The 19,692-nt window shown below is 35.4% G+C and overlaps 1 protein-coding gene and 1 long non-coding RNA gene across 4 annotated transcripts in view; one reads left to right on the top strand and one right to left on the bottom strand.

Annotated features, from left to right (window-relative positions):
- LOC123312229 (protein DDI1 homolog 2) overlaps window positions 1-19,692 on the top strand; it is a 32,624-nt gene that overhangs the window by 9,016 nt on the left and 3,916 nt on the right. For 2 of the 3 annotated variants that reach the window (XM_044896555.1, XM_044896557.1), the window contains exons 3-5: window positions 3,897-4,151; window positions 4,356-4,588; window positions 4,655-4,847. In XM_044896555.1, the coding sequence (XP_044752490.1) occupies window positions 3,897-4,151; window positions 4,356-4,588; window positions 4,655-4,847 (681 nt within the window). Of the gene's footprint in view, window positions 1-3,896; window positions 4,152-4,355; window positions 4,589-4,654; window positions 4,848-5,962; window positions 6,154-19,692 lie in introns of those variants that run through there. The other variant, XM_044896556.1, reaches the window with a different exon arrangement.
- On the bottom strand, window positions 17,968-18,311 carry LOC123312232. The gene is made up of 2 exons (XR_006537590.1): window positions 18,111-18,311; window positions 17,968-18,049 (listed from the first exon to the last, which is right to left on the bottom strand). It is a non-coding gene; the product is annotated as an uncharacterized LOC123312232 (long non-coding RNA).

Here is a 19,692-nt window from a genome sequence, read left to right as displayed (position 1 = left end):
CGTCAAAAATACCCGAACGGAATCGACGAAACCAAAATTGCGCGTAATTAGCTGTTACAGTATCGGGACCATAAACACTATTCACATTTTCAGCCGCCTGACTTGCATTTTCGCCCTTATCAAAGAAAAACTGTAAAATGTACCGAATTTTCTCTTTGTTGACTTCCATCTTTAACGCCGTGTAACTCAGAACTGAATGGACAAAACAAAAAACTGCAAACGAATTCTTTTAGTGCGAACTGTTACCTTGACAACGAGCATAAATTTGAAATTGTTTGATCGATAATTTACGAGATATCGATCACTACAGCCATCTACCGAAAAAATAATGGATTTCTTTTTCCCCAACCTAATATCTCGAACTTTCAACTAATCGACAAAATATATGAAGGGTACAGGGGTAAAATAGGCTCATCGCATTTTTGGCCAAAAGTGCGATATATTCAGGATGGATAGTATTTTTCATATATTATCACCTCTCAGCTTCCAAACTAGATAAAACGGGCTAGTCAATGAGATATCTGCACTTAAAAAAAAAACAGTGAAAGAAGGAGATCATTTCAATGAAATGAACCCCCTTTCCCTTGTAGTTTTTGTAGTTGTAAGAGTTTTTTCAATTTTTCGTTGTTCGGAGAAATATAAACTGTTTCAAATATTTAACGTAGTTTGTTTGTTATTTATTACTCTTACACACGCTCTGATGGAAAAACATAAAAATGCTCATGAGCTCCTTTTACCCTTGTACCCATATGATATTGAAAAATATGAAATAAGGCTACTTCTAAGGATTGGATCATTAATCATACCATTTGGGATTGGGAGTAAGCTTTTAATCGATATCCAAGGTCATTCTACTCCTCACCTAAGTTTTCATTTGATTTAAAATCGTAAAATCCCATAATAATAATATTTCACAATGCGGAAGGATATGTTGAGAAAAGTTCCGTATTTTTTTAACTATAACGATCCACGCAGGTTAGAACAGTATGGAGGATCAAGGATTAGGATAAATTGAGTGTAGAAAGAGAAGTTAATTAATACGGTACTTGAAGGTTATTGCTTTGAGGAAAGCGTCCGGTCGCAGATTTTTTCAGAGTCCTGATTCTCTATAGGTATGAAAGTGCTTGACTGTATACTGGTGGGATGGGGCTGTTCAGCGAGTTCTTCTGACAGATTTCTCAAGCCGTGGCATAATAGACGTCAGCTCCGAAGAAGATCATCGTGATCATCAAATAGGGTTTTATAAATCAATACAAGCATCTTACTGTTAGAATGGCATCTCTAGGTAGATTAGCCCTCAATTAGAAGAACCCACAAGAATAACTCCATTCTCTGAAAAATGCATAGACAATATATTCACAAACATTAAAGAAGCAAAAACATCAATAATACAACCACATCTATCTGATCATCGCGGAACACAATTTGAGTTCAAACTTAAAGATAATCTGGCCCCAAGGAAGAAAGTGACAAAAATACGAAGATTTGCAGAGGATAGCATAACACACTTTGAAGAAGACCTGAAGAAAGTTGACTGAAATGCCATATATGAATTTGACGACACAGACGTAAATGGAATGTGGAACTTCTTCTCAGAAAAATACAACAAACTTTTCGAAAAAAACTTTCCCTTTGTCGAAATGAAAACTCATACCAAAAAGGTACAAATTGGATCCCAGTATACAGAAGATTAAAAATAAATTGAACATCCTTTTCACACTATCATAAGGAAGACCACAAATAATGGAAAAATACAAAAGAGCCAAAAAGGAATACGACAAGGCTATCTCCAATTTCAAACACAAGCAGTATACAGAAAGAATTAGGAAATCACAAAACAAATCAAAAACAACATGGCAAATTATAAAGGAACTCACAAAATATGAAGAAGACACTAAAACATCCACTATCCCGTCAAGAAATCCAGAACAACTAGTAAATGATTTCAACAAATATTTTGTGAATGTAGCTCCGAATATAAACAAAAATTTTACTGATGTGGAATTCAACGCTAATAAGAAGAGAGTCGAGAAATGAATGTATATCATTGAAGTAATACCAGATGGGATAATAAAAACAATAAAACAAATGAAAAATCAATCCTCCAGAGGCTATGATAACATATCAATGAGTATAATAAGAAAAACAATATCTCAAATAGCACCAATAATAGCATACATAGCAAATAAATCATTTACTGAAGGAATTTTCCTGGAAGCACTAAAGATAGCTGTGGTGAAACCAGTTTACAAAAAAGGATGCAAGGAAGAACTAAATAATTATCGTCCAATTAATATGCTAACATCATGGGCCAAACTATTCGAGAAATTATTTGCAAATCCTTTGATCTCATTTTTTAAGACGAACAAGGTTTTCTCTCCACACCAGCATGGATATATGAATGGAAAAAGTACTGAAACTGCAATGTATGAATTGACACAAGAAATACTTGATGTACTCGATTCTGGAAATATACCAGCTGCTCTATTCATGGATATGTCTAAATCATTCGATTGTGTAGATCATAACAGACTGCTTAAAAAGTTGGAACAGTGTGCAATACGTGACAATCAGTTAAAATTTATTAAGAGCTACCTGAGAACAGAACTCAAAAAGTAAAAATAAAAGTCGAAGATCAAGAGTACACATCTGAGGGGGAACAAATAACAATGGGAGTTATTCAGGGCAGCATACTTTGGTCCATTGTTGTTTATTGTTTATATCAACGATTTACCAGAAGAAATGGAGGCAAATACCCAGGAGGTAGACTTAAACACAACTATATACGCTGATGATGCAGGTACTGTCACTAAGCCAAAAAACATCCAAACTTTAACACACAATTGTGAAACCATTATGAAAGAAGTAGAAAAATGGTACAACGACAACAAACTTAAACTCAACACAGGCAAAACAGAGTTCATCATATTCTACACCGATAGAAGCAGGAATACCATATCAAACTACATAGTTGAATATTGTTATAAAAAAAGAAAAAGTGAGATTTTTATTAGGTATTTGGCTTGACTCTTATATGAAAAGGAACCCACAAATAGAAAATATGAACAGTAAACTCAACACCATTATTTATACCTTCAATGTAATGAAGCATCACATTCAAGAAAATACATTAAAGACCCTATACATTGCAAATTTCCAGTCCATCTTGACACATTGCATAGTTCACTGGAGAAATGGTATATCTCAAAGCATAATATTTAAAACTCAAAAGCGAGCTATACGAGTAATATATCGGATGAAATATAGAGAGACCTATAGAGGAGTTTTCAAGAGAAACAATCTACTGACACTATATGTGTTGAAGTGTGTCATCTTTCTGGGAATGCACAGCGAATTATTTGAACAGTTTCTCAACCAAAACAACACCAGAAAAATAGACCCCTAAATCTACCCAAAGCAAAAACTAACCCTAGCACATAATAACACAAGATACATGTGCATTAAGGTTTTCAATGCCTTGCCGAGAAAATTTCACTACATAAAAGATGTAAAAATTTTGAAGACAGAAATATACCAATTTTTGATGAATATGGAACCATACTGTCTGCAGGAATTTTATCAAGGATGCAAAGATAATTCCAAGTAAAAATTGTAACATTTGACTTGTTTCTCATTATTGTTTTACAATAATTGTAGAAATTAAATACATTTCTATTCTGAACAGGGTTTTTATGGATAAAATTATTTTCTGCTCCTTACTAAACAGTTTTGAAATCGGTATTGTCGAATTTCAAAATTTACGCCCAATAGGATGTCATAATCATTTATAAAGACCCTGAAGGTTACAACCCATATGGCGATCTTACTTTGTTACTTTTTATCTATTGATATTAGGGCCCTTCTTGTCAAACACTTGAATGACTTTTTCTTTGCAGAAGCATTTGCTAGTGTTCTACGTGAACAAGTAGTTAATAGACAAGAGAGAGAGCAACAAAGACTAAGAATGATAAATGCAGACCCGTTCGATACAGAGGCCCAACGTCTCATAGCGGAGGAAATCAGACAAAAAAATATCGAGGCTAACATGGAAGCAGCTATGGAGTATAATCCAGAATCATTTGGTACTGTTGTTATGCTTTATATCAATTGTAGAGTGAATGGATATCCTGTGAAAGCATTTATTGACTCTGGTGAGTATGGAAAACATGATTTCAACAATAGTCCTAAAATCACATTTTTGGTTGATAGCTACCACGAAACAGCTATGACATGAAAAAAAAACAGAATCAAGTAAAAATATTCAATGTTATCATAAAAATGTTCCAAAAGATTCGTAGATCATTTTTTCAACATTTTATTAGAAATCAGACATTATACTTTATTGTCTCTTTCAGGTGCTCAAACCACAATAATGTCGAGTAGTTGTGCTGAACGATGCAATATAATGAGATTAGTGGATACCAGATGGGCTGGAATCGCTAAGGGAGTTGGTATTCAAAAAATTATTGGCAGAATTCACATGGTGCAAATACAAATAGAGACTGACTATTTAATTACAAGTTTCTCGGTATTGGAGGAACAGCCAATGGATATGTTGCTGGGATTGGATATGTTGAAAAGACATCAGGTTAGATAATTTTGCACCATAGAATTTTCATTGGTTTCCTTCACTTCAATAAATGTCCACTTCTAGTGTTGTATAGATTTAAGGAAAAATGTACTGAGAATTGGGACCACCGGTACAGAGACTCCTTTTCTTTCTGAACGGGAACTTCCAGAATGTGCTAGACTGAGTACAGCTTCGGAAGAAGATGTTATTGAAAGATCAAGGAAGGAAGCTGAAGAAAAGGCAATGAGAGAGGCTATTGAGAATAGCAGACATAGTGGTAAGCATCCATATATCTATTTGGTGATATAAAATATATGGTTTGAAGGATACAAAAATGACGATGATGTATCTGCATAAGTGACCTCAGAGTTTCTGAGATATTGCTTCAAAAGAAATAGAGCGCAAAAATTATTCCCTAGGATATTTCCATGGTCATCGTGAAGAGAGATACCGCCTGTTGAAAACGGCAGAGGACTCATTTTTTGTATGTTTTGTGATTCGGCTTACGAATCCACCAAGCAAAGAATGGACAGTAAGAGAAGTTCAAGTATTGAAAAAATAAGACAATATCTTTCCATGAAAGGAAACGCTACGGATTTCATTAAGCAAGTCAAGAATATAATGATGCAATATCCGTGCCTTGGATACCACAAACAAGTTAACTCTTTCAAATTTTAATATAATTGGAGATCTAGTAATCGATCAATAAATGTTGATGAATTTTCATTCAAAATTTAATTTGTAGATACTCAATAATAAAACTGGGTTTTTTCGTTCCCAACCTAAAGGATATATTTATGTGAAAGGTCATAAAGAGGAAAATCCTTGATAGAATGCAAAGGTTAACCTATTTTTGCATTACTGGAGCAGCTCCAGAGTTCCAATGAACTCCAGTATCTGAGAGGGCTTCAAGGAGAGTCCTTCCCCCCCAAAATGTTCCCATCCAAGGCATTCCTTGTTTGTTGTTTCTTCTTCTTCTACGTGCGGTGCCCCACCGGGCTGAACTGAGGCCTTGTGACCCATTGTTCATCCGCTTCTAGTTGGAGAGACTCAAACCCTAAGACACGCTGACTGAATATGCAATACCTCCTTAGTGGATTCCTTGGTTCTTGCACGTCGTTAAAAACCATCTATGCGATTTGTTGATAATTTAAATACCTAAAACAATCCAGAACGCTTACTCGACAGCTTTCCCCCCAAAATGTTGCAGTGCAAGCTAAGAATTACTGTTACGATACAAAATATCGACTTTCAAAATTCCATAGTTTACTTCACGATGAATTTTTGAACGCGCGTTATACGGAAGTCGTTCGCTTGTTGAAAACAAGAGTCTGACACCTTTGGACATTTTTATGACACTTAAAATGAATAACATTTGAATATCTTTTAAAGCTGGTAATAGCAGCAGTAGTAATAGAAGATGTGAAAAACATTCCCACAGAAGTGGTGCTGCCTCCCCTCCCTGCAAAAAATCCCATCACTGATGAAACCACCAATCCCCGATTTTTCCTCCGATATACTTATAATTATAATTGTAATGATATCTATAACGAAAAATAAACTGAATTATGATTCTGAACTCATTTTCTATGTTTTGCACAAATATTAATTGAGAGCTCATACCTATATCGATGGGGTTAAAACTACAACAAATCGGGTTTTTCCACCTGAGATAATTCAAAAATAGGTTTTGTTACAGAAAATTACTTTCAAACGTTTTGGATGAATGTTATGTCCGCAAGAATTGCTTTTTGTTTGTAGTTATTTTATCTTTTCAAACTAAAAATCTTTTTCCGTATACTTTTCTACTCCTGTCGTACAACCAGTAGTGAAAATTTTTTTTTCGAAAATAAAAAATATACAAAATGAACTTGTTTTGACAATATTATATGAATATAAATGCCACATTATTTTACGAAAAACCTTCCTTATAAAAAGAAGTAAAATATATTTGCACTATAGAAATGTATAGTGTCCGTGAAGTTAGCACACACTTTTTCCAAAATGAAGAAAAATTTTTTTGCATTCGTTTGTAACTATTTGAAACACCAAAATTTTCGTTTGTACCTCAAAGATACTGTTAGAAAAACACCGCATTCCACTGGGTGCTTACTTCACGGGCAACCACTGTTCGATTTTTCGCGAAAAATAAAGTACAGGGTAGGCAAAATTGGTGATACCTGAAATACAATTTTTAACCCCACGAGATGGAGAAAAATAAATGGCACATTGAGGTCGTCTTTTTTCAAGAAATTAATAATACCATCAACTCCATCCCTCTATCTTCTTTTGTTTTCGAGTTAGAGGCCAAAATTCAATTTTGGGCGATTTGAACTTTGGTTATTATCTCCGTTTCTGTTTGTACTAAGATGTTGAAATGAAAACATTATTGAGACACTGAGCTATAACATTGAGTTGCGTTTGATCCTGCGGAAAATCTTCAAGTCATCGGCAAAAGCCAGCTTTGCACTATAACATCTTTGATATCATTTATAAATAGTATGAATAAGATCCCTGAGGTAAACCGGACGTTGAAACATAGTTCTCTGAACGGAAGTTTTCAATCAACATATTGCCGACGGTTGAACAGGTAAGACTCGATTACTGTTAGTAATGTATCTGAAAATTCCTACTTTCATCTCAGTTTCTCAATGAGGATTTTATTAGTGATCTAATCGGAAGCCTTCTGAAAATCAGTAAAAATTACCATCATCCAAACTACGAGTCAAAAGCTCAGAAAAACAAACTAAGTTAACAAATGTTCCACTACTGTACAAAATAATTTCAAAGATCTTTGAGAAGTTGTACAACAGAGATATTGGGCTATAATCCTCAAATTGTGATCTCTTCTATTTTTCAATACAGGAACAATCTTAGCGAGCTTCCACATGTCTGGGTATACCCCAGTACTTAAGATTAACGATAAAAAATAAAACTACAAAACAAACTCCAATTATCTATTCGCTTAACCTTCCTGAAAAAAAAACTATACAATTCCCTATTATCTCGATTCAGCTACGGTCTACCTAACCTAACCTTCGTGAAAAAAAACTACAATTCCCTATTATCTCGATTCAGCTACGGTTTACGACGTTATCACGATCCAGATCGAACATGATCATACAGGGTGTATAGGAATAGTTGCGAAAACATTTTAGGCTGATTCCTTGTCAAAAATGGGGTGAGTCTTCTTATAAACTTTTCTCTTTGAGCCCCCCTCACTTAGATTCAGCCCCCTAAACATGGCGCCCGAAAAGGAGTTTTTAATATTTTTTGAAAAACCAAAAAAACTGACAATAATAAAATGAAGCAGACATTTTATGCTATCGAAAAGACCCTAAAAATAGGGGTAGAGAAAGCCACACCTTAACCTTGTTTCGCAACAAACTTCTCTCTTGTTATTTGTGATAATATTAAATGTTCAGAGTGACCATCTTCGGCCGTTACACAAGAGTATAAACGTCGGCGCATAGATTGGATTAACCGGTCAAAAAACCCGGGAGTATTTAGAATAACCCAACATGTAAGAACAATGCGGTTTCTCAAATCTTACTGTCAACTGTACACGTTGAATGTAATATGGATATCGGAAACACCGTCATGTGGTGAATTTGTAATTGCTGAACAATTTATCTAGTACCGATACCAGTTGATCAGATTAAGCACTGCTTCTTCTATTGCTGGAATTTTAATTTCGTGCTGGCGACCACATTTTTACTTATTTTAGATGTACCATTTTACCGTAGTCGTTCGTGTAAATAGAGTGTGATACCATACGTTCAGGGTACATTTCTTCATATCTTCTGGATGTTTATAGAGAATTACCACCAGTCCGAAAACGAAGTGCATATCGGTCATTTCTGCGTTTGTGTACTCTGTCATCTTAATGAGTATGTAACAAAAATTTCAAAATGATAAGCCAAATCAAAAAATAATCAAAGTTGATCAAAACTAGTCATTTGTAATAAAAAAATGACATCCGATTACTAGATAAATTGTAGTTCGGAAATAATTTCAGCCTCACGCTATCAGGATGATAAATTTATTTTTTCTCGAAAGTCCTGAATTTTAGTAAGAAATTACAAGAGACCTTATTTGTTAAGAATGGATCAAGCTATCCAAAATATGAATATGAAAAAAAAGTTTACATAGTAACTAACTTTATCAAATGAAAACGACAAGGTTTTTTTTTAGATTTCAAATATACTAACAGACAAAGAAACTGCAACACCCAGAGGGAGCTGGGTGGATACATAGATAGTATATATATTTTTGTAATTTTTTGGGATGAATAAAAATTATTACTATTACTATAGCAAGAAATATATGATTAAAATTCGAAGAAAACAATCGTGAAGGTTTCTCATGTAAACATTTTTTGGTACTTCAATATTGTAGTCGTTTTTTGCAAATTTTTTAAATGGCGAAATTTATCGCCAGCTAAGTGAATTTGAAAGAGGTCGAATTATTGGTCTACGGGAGGCGGGGTTGTCATTTCGAGAAATTGCTAACCGTACAAACAGAAATCCAACTACTGTTATGAGATGTTGTCAAGCGTAGTTCGACCGGACGTCGAAGGGGCACAAATAAAGTTCATGATCGGCGTCTAAGACTATGGCCATCAGAGATCGATTTGCGATAACTCAATCTTTGGCTGATGAGAAGTGGTTAGGAGAACAAAACAAGGCCATCCTGTGACTGTCCGAACGGTTTACCGCCGTATAAGGTCTTTTGGACTGCAGCATTATCGACCCCATTTTGTGTTACCTCTTACGGTTAAGCATCGCCGGCAACGATTACAGTGGTGCAGAGAACGACAACACTGGAATGTGGAATGGCATCAGGTCGTCTTTTCTGATGAATCTCGATTCTCCTTGGGTGTACATGATGGCCGAAAAAAGGGTTAGACGACGTCGGGGAGAAAGACGTGAACTTCATTTTGATGTTGAGCGTCATGTACACCGGACAGTAGGCGTTATGATATAGGGTGCTATTGCACATGCAAGTAGGTCACCTTCAGTCTTTACTCGATGTAGCATGACAGCGCTGCGTTACCTTCAAGAAATAGTTGAGCCATATGTTCTCCCTTACCTTAACCGTTGCCAGAGTTGGTTCGAACTTTTTTGAAGCGGCCCATGTGAATCTTTAGCTATGGCCGCCCAGATCCTCCGATCTTTCGCCCATAGAGCATGTTTGGGACATCATGGGTGAAAGGCTTGGAAATTTACTCCAGCCCCCATGGACATTGGCGGCTCTAAGACATGAAGTACAGGTAGCTTCGTATAGTCTCCCTCAAGAAGAAATAGACCATCTTCTTACATCAATGCCAAGATGTGTGTGTATAGAGAACAACGGTGGACAAACACATTATTAACAAATATATTAAAAAAAAATTGTAAACCCTTCGTTTTTTTCCTCCAAATTTGAATAATTCATTTCTTGCTATAGCAAGAATACACTATGAACATAGATAGTATACTATCTATGTTTTACCAAAAAAAATTTAAAGAGCTCTTTCTGAGTGTTGCAGTTTCTTTGTCAGTTAGTATACTATTTCGCGTATAAAATATAATTAAATTAACATTGGTATTCGGATTGAAAGAATTTTTGCGAATTCAAAATTTGAAATATAGTAGGAAAAGAATACCCTAAGCTTCAAATACCCTAAAAATACAACTACATCCCAGTAGGCCTTGAAAGTCCACACGCAGCTTAATATCTGATCACAAAATATCTTCAATAATTTCTGTAGTTTCACTCACAGAACAGGAATATACAAATATAACCGAAACAAGTATTTGGAAAAAAGAAATATTCGAATTCGGAGCATATTAATCAGCATTCAAAATCGAAACACCTATGTTTCCAATTTGTACGATTGAATTAAGAACATAAATAGCAATACAAAATTCAAATTATCGTCGGTCAGTGCATAGATTTACACATAATAGGACTATAGATCACTGTTTATTCCAAGGGCGGTCCTAGACTGATATTCTGGGGGGGGGGGGTAGTAATTGAAAGAACAATTGCAATTTCAAATTAAGACTTCAAATAAAACCCTGTAGGTGTCTCTAGTTAGCATTTGCAGTCCCATGTTTTTTTCTTAAAATTGTACACTGCATCCCATTTTGGGTGAGACAGTCAGGTTTCTCGCTTGTCATTTAAGATAGAGCCTTGCGGTTTTCACGTTCCTACCCTACTTTTTTGTGAAACTAAAGTTATTCTAATCAGATCTCATAAACTACGTTTATGAGATACAGGGCGATTTTGGAAATTGATGCTTTTCGGACCCCTCCTTCATCTCCGAAGTTATTAGAAATAATGCTGAGCTAAAAACTGCGTCTGATTCAAAATTCTGCGTAAAATCCAGTGGCGTACTCAATTTTTTTTTTCGGGGTATGGTTTTGAAGATACTACACAAACCTATATTTTTTCAATGGAACACTCTGTATTTCATTACTTCGTTGAATTCCTTATTTTTTCCCTTCGAAAAGATGTATAACATTATATAGGTAGGATGTTCAGAAATGCTAAAAAACATTAAAACATCACATAATGATGATTTTTTTGTTAGTGAGCCAAATTTCCCAAGTTTCAATAAGAGGATTATTACTTTTGATTATTAAAAGTAGTAATTCATGGATGATACAAACATCCTTGTTGTTATTATTGCTGCTTTGCGTTTGGAAGCTTTGTTCAATCAAGTAGGCATTGGAGAGCAAAAAGCAAATATGTTCTAGAAGTACCGAAGAACTTCGTGCATCAACAGAGAAATTACAAAACCGCCCCTTTATAATATTGAATAAACTCATGCGTATTGAAAAGGTTTGTCAATTATGTATTAGGGAAAATGGACAGCAATTCGAATAGTTTAATCAGTAAAATGTTATGCAATGTTGAAAATTTGTATCAATCATAAATATTTTATTAATATTTCTTCTGTATTTAATTTGTATTATGAATTTTTGTATTATTTATGTGCTGCTATTAGGTATATAGGTACTGTTATGGTTTGAGTTTTCCCAAAATAATATTGTTTCGTTTAGTTTGTTCAATGAGTATTAGGAACTAGAAGAAATTTCTGTTAAATTAAACATTAACATTAAAAAAAAATAGAGAGTTGTCAGTCAGGATAGTTTTCAGAAAAGTCACTTATTTTAAGCCCGTTTGCAACAGCCGAGAATTCTCTACAAAATTCTCGCAAGAAAACGGCAGAGATTATTTTGTACGCAACTGAACAGAGAATTCTACCGAGAGTGCGTATGTAACGGTACATAATTCACGGCGCATGAAATCTCGAGTAAATTGTTTAGAGAATTCTCGGCTGTTGCAAACGGGCTTTAAGCCCGTTTGCAACAGCCGAGAATTCTCGAGAAGTTAAGATTCCGTTGATTGTAACAACAAATTAATTTATAAAATAAAATAAAGAGATTTAACGGATCGTAACAGTACCTACGTTTTGTTTTTCGTCTTAGTGATGAGTGTTTAATCTTTGTTTGCCATCCAATTGATTCTTCTTTTATATGGGCGATCCATGGCCCAATAACCAAAAATCATCATTATGTGATGTTTTAGTGTTTTTTAGCATTTCTGAACATCCTACTCATATGATAATTATGAATCATTTTAAAGGAAAAAAAAATTGACGAATTCAACAAAGTAATAAAGTACAGGGTATCCCATTGAAAAAAATATAGGTTTGTGTCGTATCTTCAAAACCATACCCCGAAAACAAAAAGAGTACGCCACTGGATTCTACCCAGAATTTTGTATTAGACGTAGTTTTCAGCTCAGCATTATTTCTCATAACTTCGGAGATAAAAGGAGGGATCCGCAAAGTATCAATTTCCAACATCGCCCTGTATCTCATAAACAGAAACTATTATGAAAAATCTGATTAGATAACTTGAGTTTCACAAAAAAGTAGGACAGGAACGTGAAAATTGCAAGGATCTATTTCAAATAACAAGCGAGAAACCTGGCTGTCTTACCCAAAATGGGATGCACTGTACAAGGAATCTCCCCTTTTCATTTCATTATAATATGGTTTGTTCTTAGTTTTTCAAATGAAAAATTAAAAAATCTAATTCGGTATGGGCTCTGGGGCGTGGGGGGTAGCTACCCCCTTAACCCCCCCCCGTAGGACCGCCCTTGGTTTATTCACAATAACAACCTGAATTTCGCAAATCAAAATCTCAACTTATGAGTTACGCTTAAGTTACTACGCCCGTAAACGAAAAAATTATGTTTCGCATTGTTAACACTTTCATGTAAAACTTTGCGTTTTACGTTGAAATTGTAAATGGGCAATAACAAAGTTGACATTTACCGATCAGCTCTCACGGAGCTCAAAATAGAAAACGTGGCAAGCTTTCTATTTTGCTTTCGAGATCATTGCGCGAAGAGTGGGGATCGAGGGTATTGTGGATCACGTAAATTCAATTCACTTCTCATTCGATTAGATATATAAATGCAAATATGTTGAAACGAATCGTTGAAAGGTGTGCAGTTTTGAATAGTGTTTTTTATGCTATTTTAGCAGACCTGCGTGAATCATGCGTGCCGAAAAAAGAACGTGAAAAGAGGAGCTTTCGGATTACAAATTGGATACCCAAAAGAAACTTTGAAGAAAGCAACTTAATGAACTGACAAATAAGTTTGCAGAGGATTTCAAAAATATTTTGCGAATACCTGAAGACCATTTTGATCATCTCCTGCAATCATTTTCACCACAAATTTCAAAATTAGATACCAATATGAGAAAAGCAATTAAAATTGTAAGTGACACTGGTCTAGTGGTCTACTAAGCCACTATTTCAAGAGTTTGGATTATATGTTTCATGTTCCAAAAAATACAATGAACACAACTCAATCACAATTTAAACAAAAACTGATGTCGTGGTGCTGGTTCAAATAGTATTGAACTTTTGTTATGTTGAACCAAAGAGGAATCTTTGGTTGAACATGCAATCTTCGTGTCGGTTTTTCACCGCTAAAAGGAGCTACCTAGTCAGCTGTCCTTTTGCCACATATTACACTAAAAATGCGTCTGCGCGAAGAGGTGTCCTGTCACTAGTCCCGCTTCGTAAATATTAGAGACGCAACCTCGAGAGCCATTGCAGTTTCGTCATGTGTATTGAAAATATTGAAATGGAATTAGTACATTTTTTCCTGTTGTGATATATTTTTCAGAAAAATGTGTTGCGTTGAGGTTAAAAAAAGTAGCGCTCGAAATATGTAAAAAGTGCGCAAATAGGTACCTACAAGATGACTTTACTAGAAACAGTCTACGGGGCGAATCCGGTGTGTGTCGGTGTGGCAACGCTGATTTCCTGCAACTAGTTCCCCCACAAATTCTTTCCGTGAATTTGTCAGATATTTGATTTTCGAACGTGGGCCACGCTCGAATATCAAACCCGTTTAATACCGAGCGTGAGCGTCTCGAACCCTCCCCTCCGCTTGTGACACCATGAAGCAAACTCAAAACCCATCGTTCACACGGAGAAAATTACCCAAACGTTCTTGCACTATAGCATTTCACTCCCCACTAGAACGCGGCTGAACCTACCCCTCCGCTTGTGACGCCATGAAGCAAACTCAAAACTTATCGTTCACCGTGGTGGTGTTTTCTTCCACCATGATCGTTCACACGGAGAAATTTCCTGGAACGTTATAGCTATAAAGCGTTCCACTACCCATGAGAACGCGACTTAAAAGCTACTTTCTATTCCTGATGACATTTCTGAACTGACTCTAAGGGATATTATTTCAGATCACTTTCTTCGGACCGACTGAAAATCTTTTTCAACGTACTTCTCTCCCCGATCTTTCTCCCCCACGATATGGGTGGTTCCAGGAAGCTCCAAGACAAAAATCATAATAATAATGCATTTTATTTTCCAAATAACTGTACAAACAGTGAAGAGAAAACACGTCAACAAAAAAATTTCAAATTAATTGGTACACCCATCCAGGTATTCACCTATCTTATATGGCTCCATGTCCAAAAGGAATTTCAGCACTTCTTTTTTGAATATTTTGAAATCATCAATATTTTTAATGAATAAAGGAAGAGCATTGTACAATTTCATACACATGAACTCCACATTATTCTTACTGAGCGTGAGTTTGACAGATGGATAGAGATATGGTTGAGTATGTCTAGTGCAGCTCAAACTTCTATACCGCTCAAAATAACAACCATGGTTTCGAAGAAACAGAAGACATCTGTACACTTACAATGCTGTTACTGTAAGAATCCCATTCTCCTTAAACTTTCCTCGACACGATTCCCTGTATTTCATCCTCAGCATGCCCCTTAGAGCTAGCTTCTGAGTTATGAATATTCTTTCGGCTCTGGGACTAGAACCCCAGAATATAATTCCATATGATAGTAAAGACTGGAAACTTGCAAAATAGACCATCCTGAGAATGTCCAATCCCACATGCAATCTGAGGGCACGTAGAGAGAAGACAGCTGACGATAGCTTTTTATTCAGATAATCGATGTGGCCAAACCATTTCATGTCCTTATCTAGATGGACTCTTAGGAATTTAGTTGATGGTGAAATTCCAGCGACAGTGCCGTCCTGAAGTTGTATCTGCGGCAGGGGTTGTCTTGAACGATCAGTGCAGAAAGCAACATATTCGGTTTTATTTATGTTTAGCATCAGACCATTGCTGTCGCACCATTGCGTTACCCTTAACAGCGCATCAGAGGAGTTCACTTGTAGCTGTGGTATGCTGGGGGATTCTACGATTATGTTTGTATCATCAGCTTATTGATAGGGTTGCTCAGTTTTTTTATCAAGGATTTCCGGAAGATCATTTATAAAGACGACAAACTTAAGCGGCCCCAGGGTGCTTCCTTGGGGAACCCCACGGGTGATACTCTCTTCTCCAGAGGCATACGTAACGCCATCCACCATAACCTCGACTCTCTGCCTGCGATTTGTTAGGTAATTTTTTATCAGTTTTAGCTGTTCATTCCTGATACCATATCGTTCAAGCTTCCGTACTAGTAATGTGTGATCCACCAGGTCAAAAGCCTTCGACAGATCAAGAAAGATGCCAAGAGGCATCCTCCCCATCTCAATCCCATGTAAGACCGCTCTTACTAGTTCATACATAGCAGTGTCTGTTCCTTTATTCTGTAGAAAACCATGTTGTGCATTATTGATAATTTTAAATTTCTTGAAGAACTTCAGGAATCTATTTGTGATTATTTTTTCAAAAATTTTCGAAAATGTGGGAAGAATGCTTATTGGACGATAATTACCAAAATCCTGAATACTGCCTTTTTTATGAATAGGTTTTACCACAGCTAATTTTAGCGCATCTGGGAATACACCCTCCTCAAAAGCTCTGTTCACTATTGCAGTAAGAGGCCTAATTATTATATGAATGGACTTCCTTAGTCTAACTAGGATGTTAGTTGGAATATCGTCATATCCACTTGAACTTGTGTTTTTTAGTTGTTTAACAATCTTAAATATCTCATCTTCTGTTACTTCAAACATATAAAATGATTTATCACATCTAGTAGGGAGGAATTGTTTCTGACTATCCTGCGCCCCAACAACTAATTGAAGTTTCTGTGTTAAATTAACTAAGTAAATCATTGGAGGATCCTTCTTGTTCTGTTTTAAAAGCTCAACCTTCTCAAGCTCGACTTCTCTGTATGATACCGAGACCAAATTACATAATCCAAATTTCTGTCATATCCCCTGAAATATGCGTAAGAAAACTATGCCGTAAGGAGCACTTTCCATCAGGAAAAGATGCCACAGACAGATAAAAGTCATAATCATCTTTATATTGATTGATTAACTGCAAGTTAAAAGCCTTTCTCGTAGAGATATCGATTGAAATTTATTCTGGGAGGATTCTGCATCTCTTAGAGAACATTATTTCGGATTAAATTGAAAATGTTGAAATTGGTTATCGTGGGTTATCCTCAAAAGTTAGATAAATCATATATTCATCGCGTACTTTTTGATAGAACATTCCGAGCTCTACAAAATTGTATCTGATCATTTCTCTCTATCTCTTATAGTTTATTCAGCGTCGGCTATAAAAACCCGAAATCAACTACGACTTTTCTATTAAAAAAAATCGATATTTTTCGTCATTTCTTTATCGCATATCGAATTCCACACGGAAACAACCCTACTGTAATAAATTCTTCACTATAGTGGAATATCCGACCTTTAGTTCCTGAATTATGAACCTCTTCAAATGAAACATTTAATGGTATTTTGGATTGAATTAAAAGTTAAATTTGGTTATCGTGGGTAATACCCGAAAGGCCAGCGCAGACTATTTTATAGGACTTTCTGAGATCTACAAAATTGTACTCAGAGGCGTAGCTACCGCGGTATAAGCGGTATCAGTGATACGGGGCCCCCAGACTTTAGGGACCCCCGAATGTCTGTAAGCAAAAAATTCCTAAAAATGTTATCCAAAACCTCTTACAGGTTTTACAATAGCATTTTTGAGAATAACTGCTAAGATAAACATTCATTACACCGAATTGATCATTCAGATAGATACGAATACTTAAAATCTGAAATTCAGAAAATTCGTGCCATCAAAGAACTTTTTTAGAATTAGTCCTGATAAAAATGATAAAATTCAATAGCCTCGCATCCGTTATTACGTTATTACTGTATGCCTTTTATTTTTGACCCTACCGGTTACAACTGCAACCACTGAAAGAAGTTTTTCAAAATTAAAACTCATAAAAAATTATCTGAGGACTTCTATAGGACAGAAACGGCTTTCAGACATGTCGTTATTGTCAATAGAGGGGGAACAACTTAAAAAACTGAAATCGTCATCAGCTATGGCTGATTTGATAAATAGATTTGGTGAAATAAATGTTAGAAAAGTGTATCCTTTAATTTTTTGTATTGTTTGTTTATCGTTTTATGTTGTTTGTATATTATTTTATATTGTTTGTATGCTATTTGTTTGTATATTTTTTTGCTCCCAGCACAAGTATGAGTTAGAACTTTTAATTTTAAGTACCTATAATCATTTCGATACTAATCGAACATCTTTTGCCACTTTTATCTTCACTTCACCCTTCCTTAGGGCCCCTCAACACATTTTGATACAGGGCCCCTCTAAGGCAAGCTACGCCACTGATTGTACTCGATCATTTTCCTCCATCTTTATTTTGTATTCTATGAAATCATGAATTGTAGCCTATGTGCTACTCTGATGTACGTATGTCATTGAAATTCATCCAGTAGTTTCTGCGTGAAACATCCACAATTCATTAGAAGCGCCATACATTGTTGAACTTGATTCTGGGTTCCATTTGAAATAAGTAGGTATATTGGTTCTCGATTATTGGTGACGTCCATATTATAAACATTAAAATAATTTTCGCAGGAATTTGGACAAATTTTTATTCATTATCCTTTTAATACATCGCCAAAGTTTCGAATCGGTTGTGATTCTTTCTCAAGGCTGGAAGGTCAAAATAAAACCAGAAACAGATGAAAGGACCTAGAGACGATCTGCCACTCACCTCGTATTTCATCGGATTGAATATCGTCAATTTTATTAAAATAATTGTCTAAGTATCTCGTATCAATTTTCATTCAATCTTCAAGTGGTACACGTGTTGTTAAAACGACATGGGTAAACAGAATCGCCTCCCGGTATGTTCCACAAATCACAATGAGCAACATGGAGATGACATTCAACTCTCCCATAAAACATTATATATGTTCGTCACAATATCACATCTCGGGTAAAAAACGATAAGGTAAAAACAACAATGGTAATAAACAACTTAACAAACTAAATCAAAACATTTTGTTTTTGGTGGATGCACCTTAGATATATTCAAATGACTTTCACTATAAAACACCAAAATGAACAAACAACACAAATATCGAGGCTCCGAAAGCTCTCAGTTATATCTATCATTAAGAACCACCATTTTGAGTCACTGAAACCCCAGCATTGCCCAATATAAGACTATTATACACCAAACTGATATGTTGGACGTCTTCCCTATAGTTTACTGTGTTGTTGGACCTTATGTGAACCATTTCACTAATTAGCCGTCTACTGTAGATAGGTTCGTAATCCAGAACTGTGACCTACGAGAAGCGAGAGCCGTTCCCTGTGTTATGTGAGATTTTTCTGCATCATTTTTATGTTGTCTTATCCTCTCCTGTAGTAGTTGCTTTGTCTGGCCTATGTAGCATTTTGTGCAGTTATTGCATTCTATTTTATAAACAATTTCTGATTGCTGTAAAATTGGTGTTCTTTATTTTAGTTTTGTGTAAAATTTCATCTTATTATTGAGAACATTATAGAATGCTGCAGCACCATTGTATTCGCGGAAAATTTTTTCAATCTTATATGATAATGTAGGATAAAATACTAGTTTGAAATATTTTTTAGTTGTTATATGTTGTGATGTTAATGTGCATTGTGATGTGCTCACCGTCTCTACGTCTGTGTCGATGTTCGATTTGATAGTACGTTTAGCTCTATTGTAGATGTTCATACAGGTTTTTATGTAGTATGTTGGATAGTTGTTCTGTTTCAGGATTTCAGTCTCTTTATTCAAATTATTTATTCTATATTCCTCATCGCTCAGAGAAATCGCTCTATTTATCAAATTTCCTGCTATATTCCTCTTTTGCGAGAAGCTGTGATTGGAATGGAAATTTACGCATCTACCTGTGTTGATCGGCTTCATGTACCAATTTGTTCTCAATCTATTTTTCTCTCTGATGATTAATATGTCTAAAAATGGAATACTCTGGTTCTTTTCTCTTTCTAGGGCAAACCTTATTTTTTGGTGGAATGAGTTGAAAACGTTCAGAGTCTCTTCAAATTTTTCTTTAGGTATCGATAGTAGAGTATCATCAACATAGAGTTTTATTAGAAAGATATGGAAATTCAACTTTGATATCACATATGCAAACAAAGCGAGCATAACTAATTTGGCAAATGCCGAGCTTGCCGGGGAACCCATTGCTGTACCCTCTATTTGATCATAGAAAACACCCTCAAAAACGAAGTACCCTCCTTCAAAACATAAATCTACAAGATGAACAAATTCTTTCTGTCTCAAATTCGTGAAATTTTTA

Source organism: Coccinella septempunctata, chromosome 4, assembly GCF_907165205.1.
Source record: "Coccinella septempunctata chromosome 4, icCocSept1.1, whole genome shotgun sequence".
Classification (NCBI taxonomy): Eukaryota; Metazoa; Arthropoda; class Insecta; order Coleoptera; family Coccinellidae; genus Coccinella; species Coccinella septempunctata.
Note: the sequence above shows the minus strand (reverse complement) of the source record. Positions and strands in the feature narration are given on the sequence as shown.